Genomic DNA, 24,109 nt, shown 5'->3' on the forward strand with positions numbered 1-24,109 from the left:
TAGGGCACACACGCTTGTGGAGAGAGACAGAAAAAGTGAGAAAACATCATCGAAAGAGTTAGCCACAACGAAATCCCCCTCCTTTGTTCTTTTGAGATTTGGGCATGTATGCACTTGCACATGGTATGTTTTTTGTTTTTTTCAAGCTGCAGGGTCTGGGACTCTAGCCACGCAGGACCATGAGGGATCCAGCTGCCTTAACCTCCATACCACTGGCTGACCCATTTGTTTTATTTTGCTTTGTTTTCAGGGGCTTCTTACAGAGATTTTTGCTATAGGCCATGTGCACTCGCTAGAGAGACAGAGAGACAGAAAACTAGAAATCACCCCCCAAAAGGGGGATGGCCATGCCACAGTCTCTTCTCCATTTTCCTCTTGGGATTTTGGGCATGCATGCACACATGCCCCACGTGAGTTTCAAGCTGCTGGGTCTGGAACTCAAACCACGGTCAGTCATATGGGAGTCCAGTGCCCTAGCTACTATGCTACCTGCTGGCCCCTTGGTTTTTATTTGTTTAAATGCATCTAATACAGTTTAGGCCTTTGGCCTTTCAACGACTCATGGAAAAAGTAGCCTAAATGGCATGGAGAACGTCCTTTTATCAACACAGTCACTGCCACTAACCAGCTGCATAATGTTTAGCTCATTCTCTTCTGAGCTTGAAGGAATTTATCTGTAAAATGGGGATGATCATCATTCTCCCTCACAGAGCTGTTCTGAGAATTGCATGAGTAAATGTATCCAGTAAAACATTCATTTATTGCAGTAGGCACTCCACAGATGCCGGCTCCTCTGTCCACCAGGGGTCCTGGCTCTGCTCTGTATATACTGCACCAGATCTTTCCCTGAATGGAGAAGAGCTACAGTGTCTCATATGCAAATTAAAGAGATAACAATAACAGCTACCCCAGAGTCTTCATAATAATGGAAGATTTCTTAGGACAAGTATTTTTTTTAACTATTTTTTTCTCTTCACCCAATCTCTAGAGATTTAAACAATTGTCTGGCTTCTGGTAGGGATATTTTTGAATGAATGATGAATGAGTCAAATGAGATAATGTAGCTAAGAAGTACCTTCTAAGTTCTATAGAAATGATGGAGGAGTCCCTTAGTTTTCAATTTCTGTCTGCCTTCCTTCCTACCTTCCTTCTTTTCTTTCCTTTTTAATTCCCAGAGGACATGTTCACTAACTAGAGAGACAGAGAGAGCACCCCCAAGTGAAGCATGTCCATACTGCAGTCCTTTCTCCTCCATTTTGCTACCCTGTCAGGATTTAGGGTACATGTGCCCAAGAGCCCAGGGTGTTTTTCAAACCTTTGAGACTGAGTTTCAAACCACATTTGGCCATGTAGAATCCAGTTTTCTTTCTTTCTTCTTTCTTTTCTAATTTTTTTTTTTTTGAGATAGAAATTGTCACTATAGGGCACATGGGCTTGCAGGAGAGATAGACAGAAAGCACAAAATCACACACACCCCCAGCAGGGATAGCCATGCTTCAATCCCTTCTCTCTATTCTCCTTTTGGGCACACAGGCACACGTACCCAGCATGAGTTTCAAACCTCCAGGTCCAGGACTTGAACCGCGATCAACCATATGGGAGTCCAGGGACATAAACATTATGCTATCTTCTGGTCCCTTTTTTTTTTTTTTAAATAAGGAGGGAGTCCCTAAGTGCCAACATCTGGTTATAAATTGCAATTTTCAACACTTTTAAAAACCTCCTTGCAAGGCAGTACTGCAGGTGTTCCCTTTCACTTCCCAGCAAGGAGATTTATGATTGATCTGAACTCCATGCCATAAACAGATGCTCCCTGACACCTCCTCCCTCTGCTGCTGAACATTATGAGTAAACAGTTAATAAGCTGTTAAGTGGCTGTAGTAGCAGCTACCAAGTGACCACGTGTCCAGGGCTACCACAGTACTGCTGTCACGATGTCCCTTCAGGCATGCAGGATGCCATGTGGTTGGAAAGCCTTAGCTCACAGGCCTGGGAAGAACCCTGGCTGCGAAGGCCCCCCAGGAAAAGCAAGTGAGACCTGCACACTCCCAAACATAATACCCAATTACCCTGTGCTACCTTTTTTTTTTTTTTCCTTTGGAATATTGTACTTTGGTCTGGAGCAGATGGCATGAAGCCAGAGAGACATGCTAATAGCTCTCTCCAGAAAAGTGTGCACAGCCCATCTGTTAGTTCCTTATGACAACAAGAAAAAGGAACACAAATGAGAGGGAGAGAAAACCTGCCACCAACCATAGGCTCATCAGAGATCACAGCACGTAGGGATCTTGGAGGTTAATTGTACACTTGGAAAGATACTGTGAAGGCAGGCATTCCGAGTCATTCGTTCACCATCATGCAGGGCCTTTCTCTGATCTAAGACATAGGTGGGGCTTTGGTGTGTGCCAAGTACTATGCTAAGCACAGAGCAGAGAAAAAGGAAGTAAGAGGGCACCTACCAGCAGGTGGTGTCTAGTCTCATGAGGTAGACAGAATAGCCAGGTAGTTACAGCACAGGGTGGCAAGTGCTGTGATAGGGGTGAGTGCAGAGGACTGTGGAAACCAGGGAAGGAGCAGCCAGGCCGACAGGACAGGGAAGGCCTTCAGTGGAGGAGAGGGTGAAGTGAGTTAGCCACGTGAAGACACTGGGTGCTGTCCTCTAGGCAGAGGGGCCAGCTGAGATGAGAGACAGTAGGCTGGGTGTCGTTTGCAAATGCTCAAGGGAAAGGTGCCAGTGAGGGTTCGAACTGAAGGTGATGAGGAAGGGGTTAAGAGGGCTGACCCTCATACACCAAACGAAGGCATCTGAGTCTTGTATTCAACCCAAGGAAGCTCTATGTTTGCACTTTAGAATAGTCCCCTGATGACAACAAGGAGAGGGGACTGAAAGCAAAGGAAACAGTAGTCTGGGTAGAGATGGCAGCCCTTCTGCCCACTGACCAAAATGGGCATCTGAGCTAGGGTGGTTGAAAGATCCATGGGTAGATCTCCTGGCACATCCATGCTCTCTTTTTAGTACAAATATTTGCAGTGTCTCCTCCGATATCTTAAAATGAAATGCATAGATAATATAACCTACCTACACAAACCAATATAAGACAAAACCAGTATAATGCCCTAACTATAATATGAGGTAGAAATAAAGGAGAGCTAATTTAGAATAAAAAGATGCCTATTTCCGTAAGGAAATTCTCAGGGGTGAGCACACTAGAAAACATAGCAAGCCATCAGCGCATATACCTGGAAAGAGAATCGCCACTGGAAGCCCAGCTACACGTACAGAATGATGCAGAAGTGTTTCTTTCAGGGACCACCATTTTCCAGAATGGTGACCACCTCTTGACAGTGATCTAAGCAAAACAAAATACAAACTTCCCTCAGTGTACAGTTGTCATATTCCTGAAGAGCTGAGTGCACTTCTCCATGTAATTCAAAGTCAATTCTAGGCTCAAATCACAAATGGGGTGTTGGCGAATTCTTGGTTGTGCAAGTTGGTCTCAGACATTATAAGATGACTATTCTCAACCTTCTGCACACCTAGTGCCACCACCCTCCAGTTATCACGTAAACCAAAACAACACCCCACGAATGTTCTAATCCCTCCTAAGAGGCAGTATCACTCCCATTGAGAACCATTACGTCATATCAAAGTAAATTAGAAAACATATAAAAGAAAAGGGGCAGTAGGCCAGATGATCGAAGCAAGTTTCAACTTTGGAATGTCCACACTGTGTCTCTTCCTTCCTCCTGTTTCCGTGCAGTTGTTCTAAGTGATCTTGGTAGGATATTGTCTTTTGTTTGTTGCCATTCTGCCTCCTTCCATAAAAGCATTTGACATTGCCAGATTAATCAGCAAGACACTCATGATTCCTGTCTGTGCCCCTCTGGTACCTCCTCCCAAGGGCAGTAAGGTCCAAGGGACAAAATGTACACCTACCAGGAAAATGACCTGGTCACAGGTGTTGGGTCTGCCTCTTCTCAGTTGGTTGAAGGGTGGATGGACCTGAGTCTGGGACATGGAGCACCTTGCTGGAGTCACTGACATGACCCATGATGATGTGATCGGGGCCACAGAAATCTCCCATCATCCTTTGGGAAGTTGCCAGGATATCCTGCATCCACTCCTCCTCTGTCCTAGCCTCACTGCTCTGCTATGCAGATTTCTGTTGACACCATCAAAGTGCTTGTTTTGAAGGACGGGCAAAGCTAGCTTTTCGATCTCTCTCTTATCTCACCTGATCACTTGCCTCCAAGATTCAGCTATACACACAGATGGCTACTGTGCCCCTGAAAAAGCAATGGTTTAGTCTCTCCTATTGCTAATATTCTTAGAATATCTGAGCCTGGGTAATTTAAAAAGAACGGGGCCGGTAAGTGGCATGGTGATTGAGGTACTGGACTCCAGCATGGCCAACTGCAATTGAAATCTCAGACCTGGCAGCCTGAAAATCATGCCAGGTGCATGTGCATGCATGCCCAGGAGTAGAATGGAGGAGAGGGACTTGCAGTTTGACCATCCACCCAGGGGTAATTCTCACTTTCCCTCTCACTGTCTCACTCTGTATCTCTGTGGCAAGTGCACATGTCCTATGATAAAACTTTAAGGAAAAGAGAAAGAGGTTTATTTAGCTTATGATTTTGGAGGTCCAAGGTCATGGGTACAAATTTTGCTGAGGGTCTTCTTATAGTGAGGCCCCGAGGTGGTACAGGGCATCAGAAGGCAAGACCATGCATACATCATGCCTATATCTGTGTCTCCTTACAGATCTGTGAGTGTCCAATTATGGAGGCCCCACCTGAATACCTGATTGCTTCCCAGTGGTCATGGTTGGATTGAGTCTCCACTCTCAACACTGTAACAGAGACTCACCAGATTTTAATACAGAGGTTTTGGGGGAGCCCTTTCAAGGCCTAGCAGGTGGGGACCACTGGAAGCACGTGGGAATCCGTTCAGGACTCTAGTGTTAGGCAAAGTCCACTGACTGTGCCAAGATCAGAAATTGGCCTTGGCCATCTGGGTGAGGCAGTGTGGCACAAAGGACAGAATGGTAGCTTTGGGCACAGAGAATCTCAGTTTAGATTCTGACTCTATCTTATACCATCTCTGTGATCCTAAGCAAGTTTCTTTCCTATTCTGAACACCAATTTTTTTCACTCTTACATGGAGGTAATACCTTTCCTGCAGGGATTGTGTGAAGGTATAAAGCATCTAATCATGGGGGTCGGCAGGTGGTATGTGATTAAGGGCACTGCTCTACCACATGGCCAACCACCATTTCAGTCCTGGACATGGCAGCCAGCTTTCTCTCTCTCTCTCTCTCTCTGTCTCATCAAATTAAAATAAATAAAGATAAATAGAATAATTCTTTAAAAAAATCTAATAATGTAACTGGCACATTGTAGGCATTTAATTAGTGGAAATTACTGTTGTTATTGTAAGAGGTGTCACCCGTGCTCCTGTCAAAATGTACGGATCTCAGGACCAGCAGTTAACATAATGGCTATGTTGCTGGACTCTCATGTAGTCGACCACGGTTTGAGTCCTGGATCCGGTGGCTTAAACTCATGCCGGGCGCGTGTGCGTGTATGCTCAGGATCCCTAGAGGAGAATAGAAGAGAAGGGATTGCGACGTGGCCATCCCCCCTGGGGGGGGATTTCTCACTTTCTGTCTCTCTGTCTCTCTCTGCCTGTCTGGTGAGCACATGCACCCTGTAGCAAAAACCTCTCCAAAAATATAAATAAATAAAATTTAAAAAAAGAAATGTTCTCCAAGTTACATGGACAAGAAGTGGAGTTTGAAAAACAAATTTTTTAGATTATTTTGTTTTAGGACTCATGCACTTGCCAGCGAGACAGAGAGACAGAAAGTGAGAAATCACCCCCCAGGGGGGATGGCCATGCCTCAGTCCCTTTTCCATTGTCCTCTCGGGATTTTGGGACACGTGCCCAGTATGAGTTTTAAGCCACCAAGTCTGGGACTTGATCTGCCTGGCTGTCAACTACGTAGGAGTCCAGTGATGTAACATTCCACCAGCTACTGGTCCTGGCAGTATACATTTTAACCTAGACCTCTAAAACACCAACATTGTTTCTTATTCATTATGGATACGCATCAATGCTGAGAAAGACGGTAATATAATCTGGCTTTACAACAAAGAGTGACTTTAGAGAGTTTAACTGATGAGGCTGTCCTCATCCAGCCGGAAGGGAGGTACGATAAATCCCCAGTGCTTCCTGCTTTGCAGTCCTTTGCCTTCCCACAGAGGCCCTCTGGCTCCGGAGGCCGTGAGATTTAGGAAGCCTTTAACAGCCGGAGAAATACTATTATTTCTCCCCAGATCTCTGTATGGCCTGCTTCCTCGCTGCATTTCCCATTTCCGCCTGTGAATCATCTCCTAGATTTCCCCTGAGCACTTCCCTAGAAGGGGGTGCCCTGAGAGCAGGGACTTTTGTCTCATTTGTCTTCGCAGCCCAGGCCCTGGTGCCTCACCTCGCTCTCACATTTGTGTCAGTCATTTGACTCTATGACTTCTTTTTCCCAGAATGCCTGATTGTCCTTTCTTGCTGTTCTAGGTTACGTTGCCATGGGCGCCGTCCTCCCATCCTTCTGGGGTCAGCAGCCCCTTGTCCAGCAGCAGATCGCCATGGGTGCTCAGCCACCAGTCGCTCAGGTGATGCCGGGGGCTCAGCCCATCGCATGGGGCCAGCCGGGTCTCTTTCCTGCCACTCAGCAGCCCTGGCCCGCTGTGGCCGGGCAGTTTCCGCCAGCCGCCTTCATGCCCACACAAACTGTTCTGCCTTTGCCAGCTGCCATGTTCCAAGGTCCCCTCACCCCCCTTGCAACCGTCCCAGGCACGAGTGACTCTGCCAGGTCAAGTCCCCAGACCGACAAGCCAAGGCAGAAAATGGGGAAAGAAATGTTTAAGGATTTCCAGATGGCTCTGCCTCCACCTGTGCCCTCGCGCAAGCCCGACCAGCCCTCCCTCACCTGTACCTCAGAGGCCTTCTCCAGTTACTTCAACAAAGTCGGGGTGGCACAGGATACGGACGACTGTGACGACTTTGATATCTCCCAGTTGAATTTGACCCCCGTGACTTCTACCACGCCATCCACCAACTCACGTGAGTGCCCTTCACTTGAGACCTAAAACCTCACCAGAGAGATGCCTTCTATTTGAAGAATGGGTTTTCTGGAGTCAGAGAGCTCATCTCAGCTTCATTCATCGGCCTCATTCTTTATATTGCAGCTGATACTACTACTACTACTAATAATAATAATAATAGCCACCAGAACTGGTGATTAAGGCAGCCAGATCTCACATGGCTGACCATAAATTTGAGTCCTAAACTGAGAGGCTTAAGAAACACACAGGGTGCGTGTATGTGGGAGCCAAAGTCTCAAAAGGAGGGAGAGGTGGAGAAAGGATGGTAATGTGAGCCATTCCTTGTAGGGAAGTGCTTTCTCCTCTTCCTCCCCCTCTCTGTTTCTGTCTCTGTGTGGCAAGTACACACACTGTCTAGCAAAATAATAATAATAATAATAATAGCTACCGATTTATGTACCCTAAATATCATTACTTCTCCATCTGATCTTTGTTTTTAGACTCACAGCAGTGCTTAAGTCAAGTTTTGTTAGGCCCACTCCATACATATATTAACAGTGAGGTTCAAAATTAAAGACGATAGACAAAGTAGTAGAATTGAATACCAGCTTGAGATTTCCCACCATGTCACTCTGCTGCTTATGTTTTTGTTTTGTCAGTTGGTTCATTCACTCATTCACTTATTCGTTTATGTTTAGCCCAGCTATAGTACTCAGGTTTTGGCTTATTGAAATAAAAATAAAATGCGAGGGACCAGTAGGTACCATGTTGGTTAAGGCACTGGACTCCCACATGGCTGAATACAGTTGAACCCCAGACCTGGTGGCATAAAAATCACATTGGCTGTGTGTGTATGTGTGTGCGTGCACATGTGAGTGTACGTGCCCAAAATCCTAAGAGAAGAATGGAGAAGGGTTTGCCCAATATGGTCATTCACCCTGGGGTGAGGTGCGATTTCCCACTTTCTCAACTCTCTCTCTCTGTCTGTCTGGCTCCTGCAAGTTCTCCCACCCTATAATAATAATAATAATAATAATAATAATAATAAAGACTTAAAAACTCTGAAAAAAATGGTAAATGTAAATTTGAAACATTTTAGGAACAAAGTTTAAAAGTTAGAACAGAACATTAACATCAAGAGAAAGCTTAAAGTAGAGATAGAGTAGCTAAAAGGCCTTCTATATTGATCATTGTTGTGGTTGAAACCAGATTTTGGCTTAAACTTCTAGTAGTCTTTTTTTTTTTTTTCTGGAGAGGTTTTTTACTATAGGGTATGTGCACTCGCCAGAAAGACAGAGGAACAGAGAGACAGAAAGTGAGAAATCACCTCCAAGGGGGAATGGCCACACCGCAATCCCTTCTCTTCCATTCTCCTCTCAGGATCTTGGGCATGCATGCACACGCACCCAGCGTGAGTTTAAGCCACTGGATCCAGGACTTGAACCGCGGTCGACTACATGGGAGTCCAACAACATAGCCATTACGCTAATTGCTGGTCCCTTAAACTTCTAGTAGTCAAGGAAAAGACTACATGGGGCGGGCCAGCAGGTGGCATGGTGGTTAAGGTGCTGGACTCACACGTGGCTGACTGCAGTTTGAGTACCAGACCAGACAGCTGGAAATTCTTACTGGGCACATATGTGTGTGTGCCCAAAATCCCAGGTGCAAGACGGAATAAAAGGGATTGTGGTGTGACCATCCCTCTCCAAGGAGATTTCTCACTTCACCTCTCACTGCACTGTCTCTCTGTCTGGCAAGTTCACATCCCCTATGACATAAACCTAAAAAAAAGAGAGGAAAGGAAGGAAGGAAGGGAGGAAGGAAGGAAGGAAGGAAGGAAGGAAGGAAGAGAGGGAGGGAGGGAGGAAGGAAGGAAGGAAAGAAGAAAAGGAGGGAGGAAGGAAGGAAGGAAGACAGATGGTGAGGCAGAAAATTCTGTAAACTTGAATATCATCTTCATTATTTACTAGTTTTCATTGTGCCTTTAGGCAAGTCATTTTATTTCTGTCTGCCTCAATTTCTTCATCTGTCTAAGACTATGGGTTATTAAAAGGATTTACAATAGCACACGCACTAAGATATTATCTACTCACAAAATGTGAAGTAGTGTCGTCATCATTATCATGATGGGTTTGCTCAGAGTACTGCACCAGGGCTCTAGCACTGGCTTCTCCACGGAAGCTGTGTCTTTGGAGAGCACGTGACCCCTGAGACTCAGTGGTGTCATCAGTGAAACAAGTGAATCAGCTCAGGTATGCAGTGTTTCTGCTTCTCCTTCTCAGCTCACTTTTCTACCACCAACAGCCGGAAAATAGTAACTGCACAGCCACATCAGAATTCAGACACCCTCGAGCACTCGTGGGCTTGACGCAGTCTGGGGAGGTGTTGTGGTGACTCAGCCTCTGCCTTGACAATTGATCCAGGGAAAGAAAAGGCTCATGGTACAAGGAGTTCAGCGTTTTCATTACTGTCACAGGCGACACGGATCACTGCATGGCCAATAGTGTGAATTGTCAAAAAAAAAAAAAAATCTGATGTTAATACAATTAGATCGTGTCTTTCAGCCAGGTTCCCAATGCTGCTCTGAAAATGAATGTCTCCCGTATGTACAAACAATATTTACACTCAGGCCATGTGGTCTAAGAGGTAGGGCTGTCTCTATCGACTGTAACTCACAGGGTTTCAGTGAAGAACGAGGAATAAAACATGAAATGCTAAAATGACAGCCATGCATAAATCAGAAATAAGCAAGCATCTTTTCAAAACAGGCATATCTCGTTTACTCTCATTCCACTCAAATGGACTTAAAAGAGGGAAGTTTAAGTTCTTTCAGGACAGGGACTATGTCCTCATCATTCCTGCATGTCTCGTAATGCTGGCACAGTGCCTAATGCTTTCGGGGATTCGAGAAAGATTGTGCAAAATGAAGTAAACAGAACAAGGGCCGTTCTGCTGCTGTTTGGTTTTAGAGCCGAGTTTTGCAGCTTTGGTCCTGTCATCGGTGAGAGCCAAGGTAATTCTTCACTGGGGCAGGGGCTTTCCTGTGCACTGAAGACTTACTAGGAGCAATCCTGGTCTCAACCCACTAGATGCAAGTAACATACATCCCTTCCTTTCATCATGAAATCAAAAATGACTCCAGGTGTCCCCAGATGTCCCCTGGGAGCGAAATTGCCCCAGAGCGAGGACTGCTTTTGGGAGTATCCAAGTATTCTGTAATACTTTGTAAGGGTTAATGGTTAAGATGCTATGTAAATTCATCCTCACTGATTTCCTCAGATACATCTGAGGAGTCGACCTGTCAGAATCGGTAGTCCAGCCTCGGTTCTCAGCCTGTAGTAAGAAATCAGCCACTTTCAACATACTTTTCAGGATGCAGTCAAGCTAATATTTATTAAAGATCTACCCCAAATCAGTGTTTTCATAAACTTAATGTTTTGTTTTGAAGAAAATGAGTCCAGCCAATCTTTCTATCCTCCTGTCCTTCAGTGTCCTCTCTTGGATGTTCTGAGTGGTGGATTGGTTGGAACAAAAGTGAGCCTCAAATAGAAAGCCAAGCCCCCTGGCCCAGCCGCAATGATGTAGGTGGTAAGGGCTCTGCTCTGTGATGCTAGGCCAGGTGGGAAGGTCCTGATTCACACCCTGGGTCTACCCAAACATTCCAGGCATGTTCATGGGCCTGGCTGGCTATAGGGCTGGGGCTGAGGATCATAGCATGAAGACTCTGTTGATGGTACCATACCTGTCTGTCCATCTCTCTCTTTCTCTTTGGGAAAAAATAAACTTGAAAAAAGAAAGAAAGAAACAGAGGGATGAACAGATGGCATAATGGCTGTGTCACTGGACTTTCATATAGTTGGCCGCAGTTTGAGTCCTAGACCTGGAGGCTTGAAACACACTAGGTGCATATGAGTGCATGCCCAAAATCCCAAGAGGAAAGTGGAGGATAAGGAATTGCAGTATGGCCATCCCCCGTGGGGGGCGGGGAGATTTCTCACTTTCTGTCTCTCTCTGGCAAGCACACATGCCCTATAGCAAAAAATTCTCTCAAAAATTAAAAAAAAAAAGAAAGAAATACAAAAGCACACTTGGACTGGATAGTGTAAGACAGATCCTAGTGAAATTCTAGATCTGCTATATTTCATGCTGTGTTAACCCTGAGCAAGTTCCCTCATATGAGCTCTCTGAGCTGCAGTGTCTTTATTGGGGGTGGAAGGAAGGTACAGTAACCATGTATTAAGGTTATTAACACTTCGGAGGGGCTTGAGAAAGATGTGGTTTATATTAGGGAGTGTAGTGAAGGAGAGGTGCCTAGTACAGTGCCTGACTCACAATACATTAAATAAACAGTGTCACTGTTCTAAATGTAGGTCCATCATAGTAAAAAGCACACAACATGTTTTATAAGCATTCATGGTCTGGTGAGCCATCAGGTTTTCCGAGTTCTGGAACATTACAACAGGGAGGCCTTATCAATGGCATGTGAAATTCACCTCCTAAATCAAGCTGAGCTCCAACCCTTTCACTTGCAGCTGAACCAGTGACTGGTATTTTAAATGCCAAGTTAAAATTGGTAAGTTTCAAATGGCATATTTGTTTTAAACCTCTGGGACAAATGAGAAGAAGAAAATGAAGACATCAGTATAGCAAATGCACAATTTTTTTAAAAGACAGATTTTTCCTATAGGGCACCTGTGCACGCCAGAGAGACAGAGAGACAGAAAGCAAGAAATCACTCTCCCCTCCCCACATCCACAATCCCTTTTCCTCCATTCGCCTCTTGAGATTTTGGGCATGTATGAGTTTTTTTTGGTTTTTTTTGTTTTTTTTTTTTGAGAGATTTTCACTATAGGGCGCGTGCGCTCGCCAGACAGAGAGAGACATTAGAGTCAGAAAGCGAGAAATCACCCCCCAGGGGGGATGGTCACGCTGCAATCCCTTCTCCTCCATTCTCCTCTCGGGATCCTGGGCACGCACGCACACGCGCCCGGCGTGAGTTTTAAGCCACCGGGTCCGGGACACGAACCGCGGTCGACTACGTGGGAGTCCAGCAACATTGCCATTACACTAACTGCTGTTTCCCGGCATGTATGAGTTTTAAGCTGCCTGGTCCAGGACTTGAACCACAGTTGACTACATAGGAGTCCAGCAACATAACCATTACGCCATCCGCTGGTCTCGCAAATGCATATTCTTAAAGAATGAAATGCCAGCTATGAAGGCGTCATCTGCCATATCCATTTCCCCAGATCACTGAGACACTTGCTTTGTTTCATTTTGTTTTTGGAGAGATTTTTTGCTATAGGGTGCATGTGCTCACCAGAAAGAGAGAGACAGAGAGACAGAAGGCGAGAAATCACTCCCCCAACCCCCGGGGAGATGGCCATGCCATAATCCCTTCTCCTCTGTTCTCCTCTCGGGATCTCAGGCATGCACGCACACATACCCGGTATGAGTTTAAGTCACTGTGTCTGGGACTCGAACCACGGTTGACTACATGGGAGTCCAGCGACATAGCCATTATGCCAACTGCTGGTCCCATGAGACACTTCTTATTCAACACGTGTCTGTTGAACATCTATCATGTGCCAGGATTCAGAGCTTGGTTCCACCAGGCTCCATGAACAAATGAACAACCTCTACTTTCCTTATCTGTGAAATTGGGATAAACTCTACTGAAGAGAGGCTTATAAGTATTAGAGAGATTGTCTGTAAAAATTTTTGACAGTGACTGACACATAAAAGGTACTCAATAAATCTGTCCTCTGATAAAAGACAGAGAAGAAAGAAAACCGTCGCCCTCTAGCTCTCAAGTGTGCATTGGAATTGCCTCTAACAGGGTTGTTAAAACGGTTTCTGATTCAGTAGAACTGGGGTACGGTCCAGGAGTTTGCATTTCTAGCAAATCCCTAGATGATGCTGATGCTGCTAGTGCTGGGAACATTGCTTGGAAACTGCTGCCTTATCCGTCAGAGCGTATGGCTCTGTCCTCGTGATCCAATGTAGAAAAGAATGAGAAATACACCCAGAGGAGGGATGCAGATGTTCTGCTGTTTGTCTTGGGACGGGAAGAAGAATGCTTTGACCTGACTTGAATATACCCAGGTCTCTGAAGTGTCTGTGGGATATAAATGATTGTAACCAGTTTCCTCTTTTTGCATCGTCCCTGTGTAGCTCCAACCCCAGCCCCTAGACAGAGCTCTCCATCCAAGTCATCTGCATCCCACGCCAGTGATCCTACCACAGATGACATCTTTGAAGAGGGCTTTGAAAGTCCCAGCAAAAGTGAAGAGCAAGAAGCTGTAAGTGACCAGTTTCTTATTTCTGTTTTGATTTTTCGTGAAAATTCAAACTTCCATGTCTGAAATGGACAATGCATGAGGAAGCCTACATAGAAGTGAATGCTGGCTCCAGCTCTTAAGTTCTAAGGGGGTTGCTCGAGGGGCTTTCTTTTGTGTTCAAAGGAGTCAGCCGGAAAACAATTGCCTTGCACTACGTTGTTGCTACACGTTCTTGTTTATGGGGTGGCATCCTCTAACCGAAGTTGTGCCCTCCTTTAAGATAACTTATTGTATGGACTGCATGAAAGTATTCCCAGTTGTCTTATATTTTCAGTCATTGAAAAGAGAAAAAAAAAGTATTATCTTCTTGTGTTCTAGCCTGATGGATCACAGGCCTCATCCAACAGTGATCCATTTGGTGAGCCCAGTGGGGAGCCCAGTGGTGATAATATAAGTCCACAGGCCGGTAGCTAGATAGCGCAGGTCTGGGTAGGTATCTGTCCTTTTTATCTCCTTTACCCTCACACTCTCAGTCTTCCCTTTGCTTGTTCTTTACTTCGGAAGCCACATCCCCAGTGTCCGTGCCATCTCTCCCTGCCTGAGCTGTGTTCCCAATGTCTGCACCATCTTTCTGTGCCTGACTGTGCTGCCAGTGTTGTCACGTCTCTCCTTGCCTGGTGTCTGCTTTCCACTTTGTATTTCTTCATGGATGCATGACCTTTGACATACCTCCCTACTGGGAGGTAGGGGTTGAGAAGTGGGGAATGGTCTTATTATTTTACTAATGATATGTTCTGATTGGGGTGTTGGTGATAGAATGAGGCCTAGTCAATACTTCTTAATGTGGATTTAGTTTCTGAAAGCATCAACATCCCGAGATGAGCACGTCTGCCTACCCCGATAATCTCTCAGTGAGACATGATCCAGATGCTTTAATCTTTTAAGCAAAATGTCACTGCATTTGCCTACACTCCGCAGATCTAAAGAGGTCACCAATCAAACACGCTGAGAAGCCAGACTAAGAAAGAAAAACAAGCAGTGCTTGAAATAAGATTGATCGAGATGTAAGATCATGGTAGCTTTTTTCATCTAACCAGAAAGGGCCCCATACCTCTGTCAATGCGGAAGTGAAATTAAAAGCCCAGAGATGTAGCATTCACTTCTGAAGCTCTGCTGTGTGCACCTGCACTGCAGAGTGTGGTTTGCCACCAAGTCACTTCAGATTCCATCAGCAGCTACTTTGAGAGAGGTGTACTTACATTTACTACAAGTGGCTTTGGGCACTCGAATTTCAATACATCTGATTTGATAGAAAGAAAGAGGAGCTGATGAAGCGAACCTTCTCAGGAGACAGAAGTACACCCTGTTACCCAGACATGATTTCTAAGGTCACTCTTTGACAAATGTGTTCAATTTCAGATACTTCCCTAGTTTTCCATAAACATGCAAGAGTGCAAGGCCATATCCAGAGAGCTCCTTTTTTCAGTCCTGAACAGCATGGTCAGAACCATTAAAATGGTAAACAGTTTTCACCACTCATAAATGGATTCTGAGGCTACCTCAGAGTCATTCTCAGTCCACGTATAAGTTATTTTGACGGTTATTGAAAGCTCATATGGTGTTTCAAAAGTGCATTCTGTTAATAGATTTCATGATTAAAGAACTTAACATATTGTATATTTTGCCACTTACTATACCAGCACAATAGTATATACTAATACATCATGCCATGAAAGGCCACTTATTACCAATTTTAAAATTCAGTCTTGCAAAGCTATTTTTGGGAGCTGGCCTATTAAAGGCAAAGCAAATGCTCCAGGGAAGTGGAAAGGTGAGGATTATGGACAGACTCCGTGGGATGGTTCCCCAAGAGGTTTTCTACCTTTTGCATATGTTGTATTTCACGTGCTCAATCTTGCCTTGAAAAATCTGATGAATGAACTAGAGGTGACAAGAGCCATTCATCAGGATAGCAGCAAACATCACCCTAAAATTGAAGTTCTGTTAGAGAACAAAGACGACTTACACCATTTGCAGATCAATGTATCAAAGCCTGATCTTTATGAGCCTGTTCAGCTTGAGATGGTCATACAAGCCTAACTGTTTCATGGGACTCTGGTCTGTTCCACGTTCAGCGCTCCACCCAGCACCACAAACCGTGGCCGAGTTTTAAGTGGGCATAGCATGGTATGGTAGGAAGAGCTCAGGATTTGGAATTAGAGTTCAAATCCTTGTTCAGCTACTTCCTAGCAGGAAATCATGGGCAAAAAACCGTAATGTATTTTGAGTCTTGGGTTTTTCCTCTGCTAGAAGGGGCTTATATTAGTCATAATATTAACTGCAATGGCATATATCGAACTTATAGCATGGAGTCAGGCCCTGAATACTTAACTGAGAACTCAGCTTAAAAGAAAATCTGGGTTCTGGAGTAACTTCATCTGAGATAGGAACCTGGTTCTACCACTTCCTGGCTATGCCATACTGCTGAGATTTCATCATTGTTCTCTATTTTATTTTCTTAATTTGAAAAACAGGAATAGAAATAGCATCCATCTCATGGACATGGGGCTGTTGCATAGACTAAATGAAGTGATTTATGTGACGGTCTTAGCACAGTGCCTGGCACTTAGGAGGCACCTGATAAAAGTTAGCTGCTACCATCCCCACCATGACCATCATATCCTCCTGGCCCTGTCATCATCACTGTCATTACACATGCTCAGTAAAAGATTTGTTCCCTACTACCTTAGGCTTCATACATTCAGCCCTTTTGTTAAATAATACTGGGAGGTTTTGCTTTATACTTTCTAACTTTAGGTCATTGATTTTCAATATGCATCAAAAACAGCTTTGGGAAAGAAAAGCCCTGCTTCTTAGTTCTCTGGCTTATGCTGTCCTATATTGAGAATAAGCCCAGTTTGGTCCTCACAGGCTACTCACTTCCAAAAAAATAAGCAGGCTTGGATTCCCATGTAAATCCTGATCAGTATATCCAAGTGCTAGAGGAGGGCTTCACTGAAGCACTTTTCTCCCCTTGAAAGCTAGCCTTGCCATTTCACAATTCTTTATCAGAAATTGCATGCCAAGAGGCAGATGCCAGCCTTGTACGACACCCGCAGGGGAAGTCCAGATGAGCCATTCTGGGTTTCTTCATCAACAGCCTCACAGGCCACATTGGATCTTTCTGTCTCATCCCATTCTGTCATCCATCCAACTGGAAATTTACTGACTGCAATTTCTTAGTGCCCTTCTAGACATTTGGGAAAGGGATACCGAGCAGGGATAGTTATGTCCGTGACTTTACGTTCCCCTCTGCCTTTGTACAGTCAAAAAGCAAGAGTCCCGTCCTTCTTATCACCCTTGCAACCATTCTGCCCAGCTGTTTTTTATTAGAAAAACCCACACAGTTCTGAGTAAGTAGGGATGACATCTGTTGATAAGTTGAAGCCATATCGCACCGTGGTTAGGAGGAAATGGACTCAAGCCCTGCAGGTGGAAGCCTCAGGACCAAGCTCAAACAGCATTTCTGTTTCAGCAATAAAGGAAAATATCTTCAATTATTTCACTCTATCCCCTATACCCTCCCATCTGGGAGAGTCACGTGTCTTTGAAAGACTAGGTCAACAGGGGCAAAAAAAAAAAAACAAAAAAAAACCTAAAATAATATTGTAATGGCTGGTGTGGGAATGGCAGGTAATTTATACTTCACTGATGTGTTGCTGGAGCAATTTTAAGGGCGAAATGCTAGCTTTTGAGGAGATGAAAGAAAAATGAAAACATTTATTTGGTTAAATGGCTAAGTAAATAAACTGCCTATCAGACTTTCCCAGCTGTCAAGTCAAAGTAGCACCCGTAACAATAGGGAATTGTTTGGTCTGTCTTCCTTAGTAACGAAAGATAGTGCCATAAATAATAAGTTGCTGTCATTTTTTTAAAATACTGATCTTCATAGTGAGAATGCAAGACATATAAACTGTGTTTTAAAAACAAGGGCAAAAGGGGGAAAAAAAAAAAAAAAAAAAAAACCTAAAATAATATTGTAATGGCTGGTGTGGGAATGGCAGGTAATTTATACTTCACTGATGTGTTGCTGGAGCAATTTTAAGGGCGAAATGCTAGCTTTTGAGGAGATGAAAGAAAAATGAAAACATTTATTTGGTTAAATGGCTAAGTAAATAAACTGCCTATCAGACTTTCCCAGCTGTCAAGTCAAAGTAGCACCCGTAACAATAGGGAATTGTTTGGTCTGTCTTCCTTAGTAACGAAAGATAGTGCCATAAATAATAAGTTGCTGTCATTTTTTTAAAATACTGATCTTCATAGTGAGAATGCAAGACATATAAAGCATTACCTGGTGGATTTCTAGCGATCATGGGAAAAGAAAGCTGAACTTCAGATACTTCAAGAGGAAGAATCTTTAAAAAAGAAGAAAGAAAGGAATGAAATAAACACATACATAACAGAGTCAGGACTTGGGTCTAAATTACAGTTCCAAAACAGATGACTGTAGGTAAATTTTTAGCCCTTTGTATGTATGAATACAGGTAATTATAAAACCTCTCCCCATAGGATTTAAGAATCAAATGATATCAAGAACATGAAAGTGTTTTGTAGGCTTTTAAAGTAAATACATGTATTTGAGATTATTAATCTTAATCTGTTCTTAAATAGAACCTAACAACCTTATTAAAATAAAAACCACACACAAAAAAATAGAAAATGATCTGTTTGGTGGACACAGATCCCTTCTGGAGGGCTGTGTCCTATTTCCTCAGACCTCACGAAGAGACACCCTTTAGCAGGTCCTCCAGCTAGAGTGGTCAGAGGGGTTCAGGCAGAAGGTGGTCAGGGTTTGGCTGAGGAGAGCGTTGGCTATGATGGAGAGGTAGATGTGGTGGGAAGAGAGATTTAAAAGGCAAAATCAACAAGTTAAGACAAGGGACCTGGGAGGTGGGGAAGAGGACAGAAGCTAAGACAACACCCAGGTTCCTGATGTGGGGGTCTCAGCGGTGCCAGTCACTGTGCTAAACACAGAAGCATATGCTTAAATGGAAAGAAGGCAAGGTTACTTTGGAACCTATTAAGATGCGCATATAACATCCAAGTAGAGAGGCCGATAGGCTGCTAAATTCAGCCTCTGGAGATCAAAAGACAAAAAGGGGCCAGACATGAAGATTTCAACATGGTTTCTAGCCATTGGAGTAGTGAGTGCAAATAGAAAATGCCAGTCCCCCAGACCAGAGGCAGGCAAACTCAATGGAGATCTTTACACTTTGTAAGCCATATAGTCTCAGCTACAACTGCTCTATACAGGTAAGCGAGAAGATAGAGGATGATATATACATGAATGAGTGTAGCCATATTACAGTAAAACCTCATTTATAAAAACAGGAAGCCACCAGAATTAGCTAACAGGTTACCTTTTGCTGACTCTTGATTTGGGTCACTCTCACTCTTTCTAGAGTAATCTGTAGGTAATTACAGTACCTTTCATTCTTTCATTTACTGCCACAGGTTGAGCATCCCTAATCCAAAAATCCAAAATCCAAAATGCTCCAGTATTCAAAACTTTCTGAGCACTGACGTGACACCGTAAGTGGAAAATTCCACCCCAGGCCTCATGTGACAGGTCCCAGTAACACTGCAACACAAATAAATTGTATAAAATTTCCTTCAGTCTATATGTATCAGAAGTATGTGAAATATAAAAGAATTTTGTGTTTAAACTTGGGTCCCATCCCCACGATATCTTATTATGTATAAGCAGATATTCCAAAATCAAAAAAAAAAAAATCTGAAATGTAAACTACTTGTCCCAAGCATTTTGGATAAGGGATTATATACTCAACCTGTACTAATAAAAATATATTTTTAATGACTAATATTGCCTAATTTATTGCTCAAAGCAACACTTAAATATTTTTATTACTCCCATTTCACGAATTTGACAGATAAGATAGATTAATAACTTGCTTTAGGTCGTTGGGAAAGTCATGACATACTTTTGTTTTTCATGATTTTTCATGATGACCCAATAAGATTCTAAAATTTGTGAGTAATTGATCTAGGATTTTAATCTAGACCCAGGTTAGAAAAGGATCATGCAAACAAGACCAGGACACCTGGGTTTTAACAGTACCCCTTTGACTTAATAGCTGCATGCTATGAGGTAGGTGGCTTCATTTCTGTCCTTTAGTTTTCTATTGCACAATTCCCACAAGCCATGTCAGTTCTGACATTCTAGGTCCCTCTAACTTGCCCCAGGTCACCCAGCCACAGTATGGTGGAACCAATCCTCAAATATGATCCTCCAACAACACCCTTTCCTCAGGCTGTCCTTATTCCCTCAAACAGAGAAGACAGAAATTCTTAAAATACACTGACTTCTGGGTCAGCTCTGTGGTGCAGCAGTAACGTACTATGCCAGAGAGACTAAATCCTGCTCGATGACCTCTGTTTGAATTACTGGCTGAGTGAGCCTGAAAACTGCAGGGCACGGCTAGTGCTCAAGTTCTGACTGGAGGGCTATAGGAGGAGAGATCTCCGTGTACCCAGATCACGTGGAGAGCGTTCATCTCTCTCGGGTGCGCACGTGCTCTATATCAACGGAAGACCAAAACATGCTGCAATTATCAGTCCTCGATCCAAGACCTGGTGACCTGGTGCTTACTCAGAAAAGGTCTGTCTGCTTATAGCAGGGGAATGGTGTCAGCAGCTTCAGTGTGTCCTCATCTGCTCTGTGACAAGGTCTGAAAAGATGATGTATGCGTGCAAAGCAAATCATTTGTGCCCGTCATTATTGTTGCTGATGGCAAAATGCTAAAATTGATCAGAACACGCTCAGATCCCACTGGGAACTCAAGTGGTTCATCTTTGTGTTCCCCAAATGAGTTCTATCCCTAAGAACCCCCCAAAGCTAGCACATTTGGCAGCATTAGGGTCTCAGTTATGTGATTAAATCCATCCTGTTTGAAGCTTTTGAAGACTTTTTACCCCAACAGCCAGACTTTCAGGCTGAAAGTGGTTAGAAAGCTGTGTCTTTCCTTTTCTTTGAATAAAAAGCAAAGGAAGACTCCTACCATTTACGATCCTTCATGTTATACGACATCATGTGTTCTCACGTGAGTAGAAGTTACAAACCTCATTTTAAAGATGAAGAACCTAAGGCCCAGGCCAGTGAGATGCTTGCCTAAGGTCCTCCACATATTCAGGGGGATTGCTAGGGACTTTCTAGCTCCCCAAAGTCACACATATCCATGACCCTACACATAGATTCAGCTAGAATGGGGTTATTTCAGCCTATTTCTGCTCTCCTGGCTACTACCAACTTTTTCATTTGCCAAGCCAGAAAATTCGAAATCACCACTGAGCTGACCCCAAGCATAAGGGCTAGAAGGTGTCGCAGCTAAAGTTGTTGCTGGGCAAGGCAATGCTTAGGGACTCAAGCTTTGGCTCACCGCCTGGCTCCAGTCTGACCCCTAGCTTGGCTTGGCGCTAATCTCACCCCAGGCTCCCAGGATGTGACACAGAGCAGCTCGCTTAGCAAGCAGATTGCATGGCGTACCATTGACCTCCCATTGGAGACCAAGTTTCTCAGCATGCAGTGTCTTCTATCCACTAATATGTGTTTCTTTTGTCATGCCTTTGCTAGGTGTGGCCAAGCTTTCCACAAATACAGTAAACATACAGGAAGTACATGGTAGTGAGCACAATTTAGATGGCTTCCAGGAGGGTCTTGTTATGATGTGATGTAGGCTATAGTGTTGAAAAGCAGATCAGTGGTTGCTGGCACTGGAGCGGGGCTGGATGAGAAAGGTACAAGGATGATTTTAGGGTGAGGAATTGCTCTGTAGTCCACATAGGTATTTGCATTTGTCCAACTCATCAAACTGTAGATTCAAATAGGTATATTTCATTGTATGTATTTTACATCTCAAAAACACTGAACTAAAAAGAAGAAAAATAGGTAAATTCTTAGAGATGGAAAGTATATTAGAGGTTACCAGGGGCCTAGGGGCAGGAGGGGTTAGAATCATTGCTTAATGGGTTTCTGTTTGGGGTGATGAAGAAGTTTTAGAAATAATGGGGTTGGTTGCACAACTCATGGATGTGATTCATTCTATTTCATTGTACCCTCAAAGTGGTTAAAGGGGCAAATGTTATGCTAGTTACATTTTACATGATTAAAAACAAAAACAAAAACAAAACACAATAACCTGGTTCTACTCCAGCTCTGCCTAGGCTGGCTGAACAATCTCAGGTAAGTCACCAAACAGCAGGCAGTATTGTCGTCTTCGGTGCAAAATGGAGATAGGAATACCAAGGGCATAGCCTAAGTGTGGGGCACAAGCGAGATCATGTCCATGGTAGAGGCACGTCCTTCATAGACCATAAAAGTAAGCTATTATTAGCCTAATTCTGTGCGTCTACTTGACTGTTGTTATGTGAGAACATAATTCATGCTGAGAGAACTCACAAAACAGTCTGCCAGCAGTGGAAGTCTGTTATCCACAGGGCTCAAAAGTCAGGTTCTTGAGATTAACTCCTCATTTGTTCTGCAAAATTCCCCTGAGCTGATACAGCACCATTATTCTATGTTGTAACTGAGCACCCATTTGCAGTTGCCTCATCAAGGAGAAGCAATTTGGAATGGCATCATCTGTGATTTTTTTAGACCTAAAACTATCTATAAAGAAGAAGTAAAACTACACTCCCAAATATAAAGGACCTAACCATTTTTTTGGAATGGGTGCCAGGCCCTGTGCTAGACCAATCAACATGTTTTCTCCTTCAAAAGTCATGTACCATACCTCTTCAGAGAGGATTTCTGGCCTCCTTTTACAGATAAGGAAACTGGCACTTAGCGGGGTTAAGGACTCCCCAGTGGGGTGCAGTCCTTTTTCCTCCATGCCTCCATCCCATCTGCATTTGGGGGCATGCACACACATATACCTGGTATATTTTTTAAGCTGCTGGGGCTGGGATTCAGACTGTGGTCAGCCCCGTGGCATTTGGCTCCCTAACCATAGGCTTAATTGCTGCACCAGGGGGTTGGCCCAAATGGGAGGTGGTCATTACTTAGGAACTTTAATCTCATCTGTCAGTCTGACATATTAATATCTGTATTTTTAGAGGAGAGCTAAGTATATAGAAATCATACTGTAAAGATAAAAATCAACCTCACATAAGTTAAATACCCTATTTAAAGACTTAAGTACAGATTCCTAAGGTTACAAAGAAGAGATGCTAAGAGCAGTTCCTGACAAGCAGGTGCTGGCCTGGCTCTCCCAGCTACACCTTGGTGATCTCCTGTTGAACTCCAACAGTTTCACACAACATCAATGTCAGACAAGGCTGCTCTATGACCATGATGGGTCATGACAACTCAGTGGTCATAGCCAATCGCAGGCTATGACTGCAGTTCATGGTCAAACATGAACATTGTCTAAATTGTAAAAATGACCAAACAGTCCTCTCTCCTGGCTTTAGGCTGATTCCATTCTTTCTACCTTGTGTATAAGAATTAAGATAATCACAGAATTACTCCTGCTTCATGATAGCCTCCAATCCAGAGAAAAACCCTACGTTGTTTTTGGGTTTTTTTGTTTTTTTGTTTTGTTTTGTTTTGTTTTGTTTTTTGAGAGGTTTTTGCTATAGGGCATGTGCACTTGCCAGAAAGACAGAGACAGAGAGACAGAAAGTGAGAAATCACCCCCCAGGGGGGATGGCCACACCACAATCCCTTCTCCTCCATTCTCCTCTGGGATCTTGGGCACGCATGTGCACGTGCCTGGCGTGAGTTTAAGCCACCGGGTCTGGTCGACTACATGGGAGTCCAGTGACATAGCCATTACACCAACTGCTGGTCCCTCTACTTTTTGACCCTCTCCCAAATCTTTTCCTTAAAGAATTATTTTATTTTAACTTTATGTATTTGTTGGTTGGTTGGTTGGTTTATTTTAATTTGACCAAAAAGGGACAGAGTGAGAGCAAGAGAGAAAAACCAAGTCACCAAGTCCGGAACTCAAACCGCAGCTGGTCATGTGGGATTCTAGCGCACTTAACACTTAACCACCATGCCACCTGTTGGCCCCAACCCTCTCTCAAATCTTCTAACATAAGCCCAAATCCCACATAAGTCTTTCTAATATCCACTTACAGAGATGCTGGTGGTTTCCCCTCTGCAATGAGGAATAAACCCAATTTGTCTGACCCAGGTGTGTTGCTGTTGGCCTTTGGTCTCCTGTGCTTTCACTCTACTTTCATTTTGCCTCCAAGAAAGTAGGGTACTTATGTGCAAGATTAGAGGACTCATTTGTTTTTGTTTAACTATATGATTTCTACTCTGTTGTCCTTTAAAATAGAGATATTAATATGTCAAACTGACAGATGAAATTAAAGTCCATAAGTATTTGCAACCTCCCATTAAGCAAAGAACCATTTGGGTTGGCCCTGTAGCACAGCAGTTAAGCACTGTGCTTAGGGAGCTAGATTCCACATGGCTGACCACAGTTTAAGCCCCAGCCCCAGTGACTTGAAAACACACCAGTACATGTTTGTGCATACCCCATGTGCATGCATGCTCCAAATCCTGGTGGGATGGGGAAATGTAGGAAAAAGGATTACAGAGTGACCACACCCAATCGGAGGTTGTTTCCTCTCTTTCTCTCTTTTTTTCTTTCTTTGTCTGGCAAGAGCATGGACCCTGTGGCAATTTTAAAACA

At 43.8% G+C, this 24,109-nt stretch overlaps 1 protein-coding gene across 1 annotated transcript in view; it reads left to right on the forward strand.

Annotated features, from left to right (window-relative positions):
• DAB1 (DAB adaptor protein 1) overlaps positions 1–24,109 on the forward strand; it is a gene marked incomplete in the record, with an annotated part of 348,250 nt that overhangs the window by 318,853 nt on the left and 5,288 nt on the right. Inside the window, 3 exon segments of the mRNA XM_027770885.1 lie at positions 6,575–7,123; positions 13,279–13,406; positions 13,764–13,874. Of these exon segments, the coding sequence (XP_027626686.1) occupies positions 6,575–7,123; positions 13,279–13,406; positions 13,764–13,859 (773 nt within the window).

Source organism: Tupaia chinensis, unplaced genomic scaffold, assembly GCF_000334495.1.
Source record: "Tupaia chinensis unplaced genomic scaffold, TupChi_1.0 Scaffold000165_2, whole genome shotgun sequence".
Taxonomy (NCBI): Eukaryota; Metazoa; Chordata; class Mammalia; order Scandentia; family Tupaiidae; genus Tupaia; species Tupaia belangeri.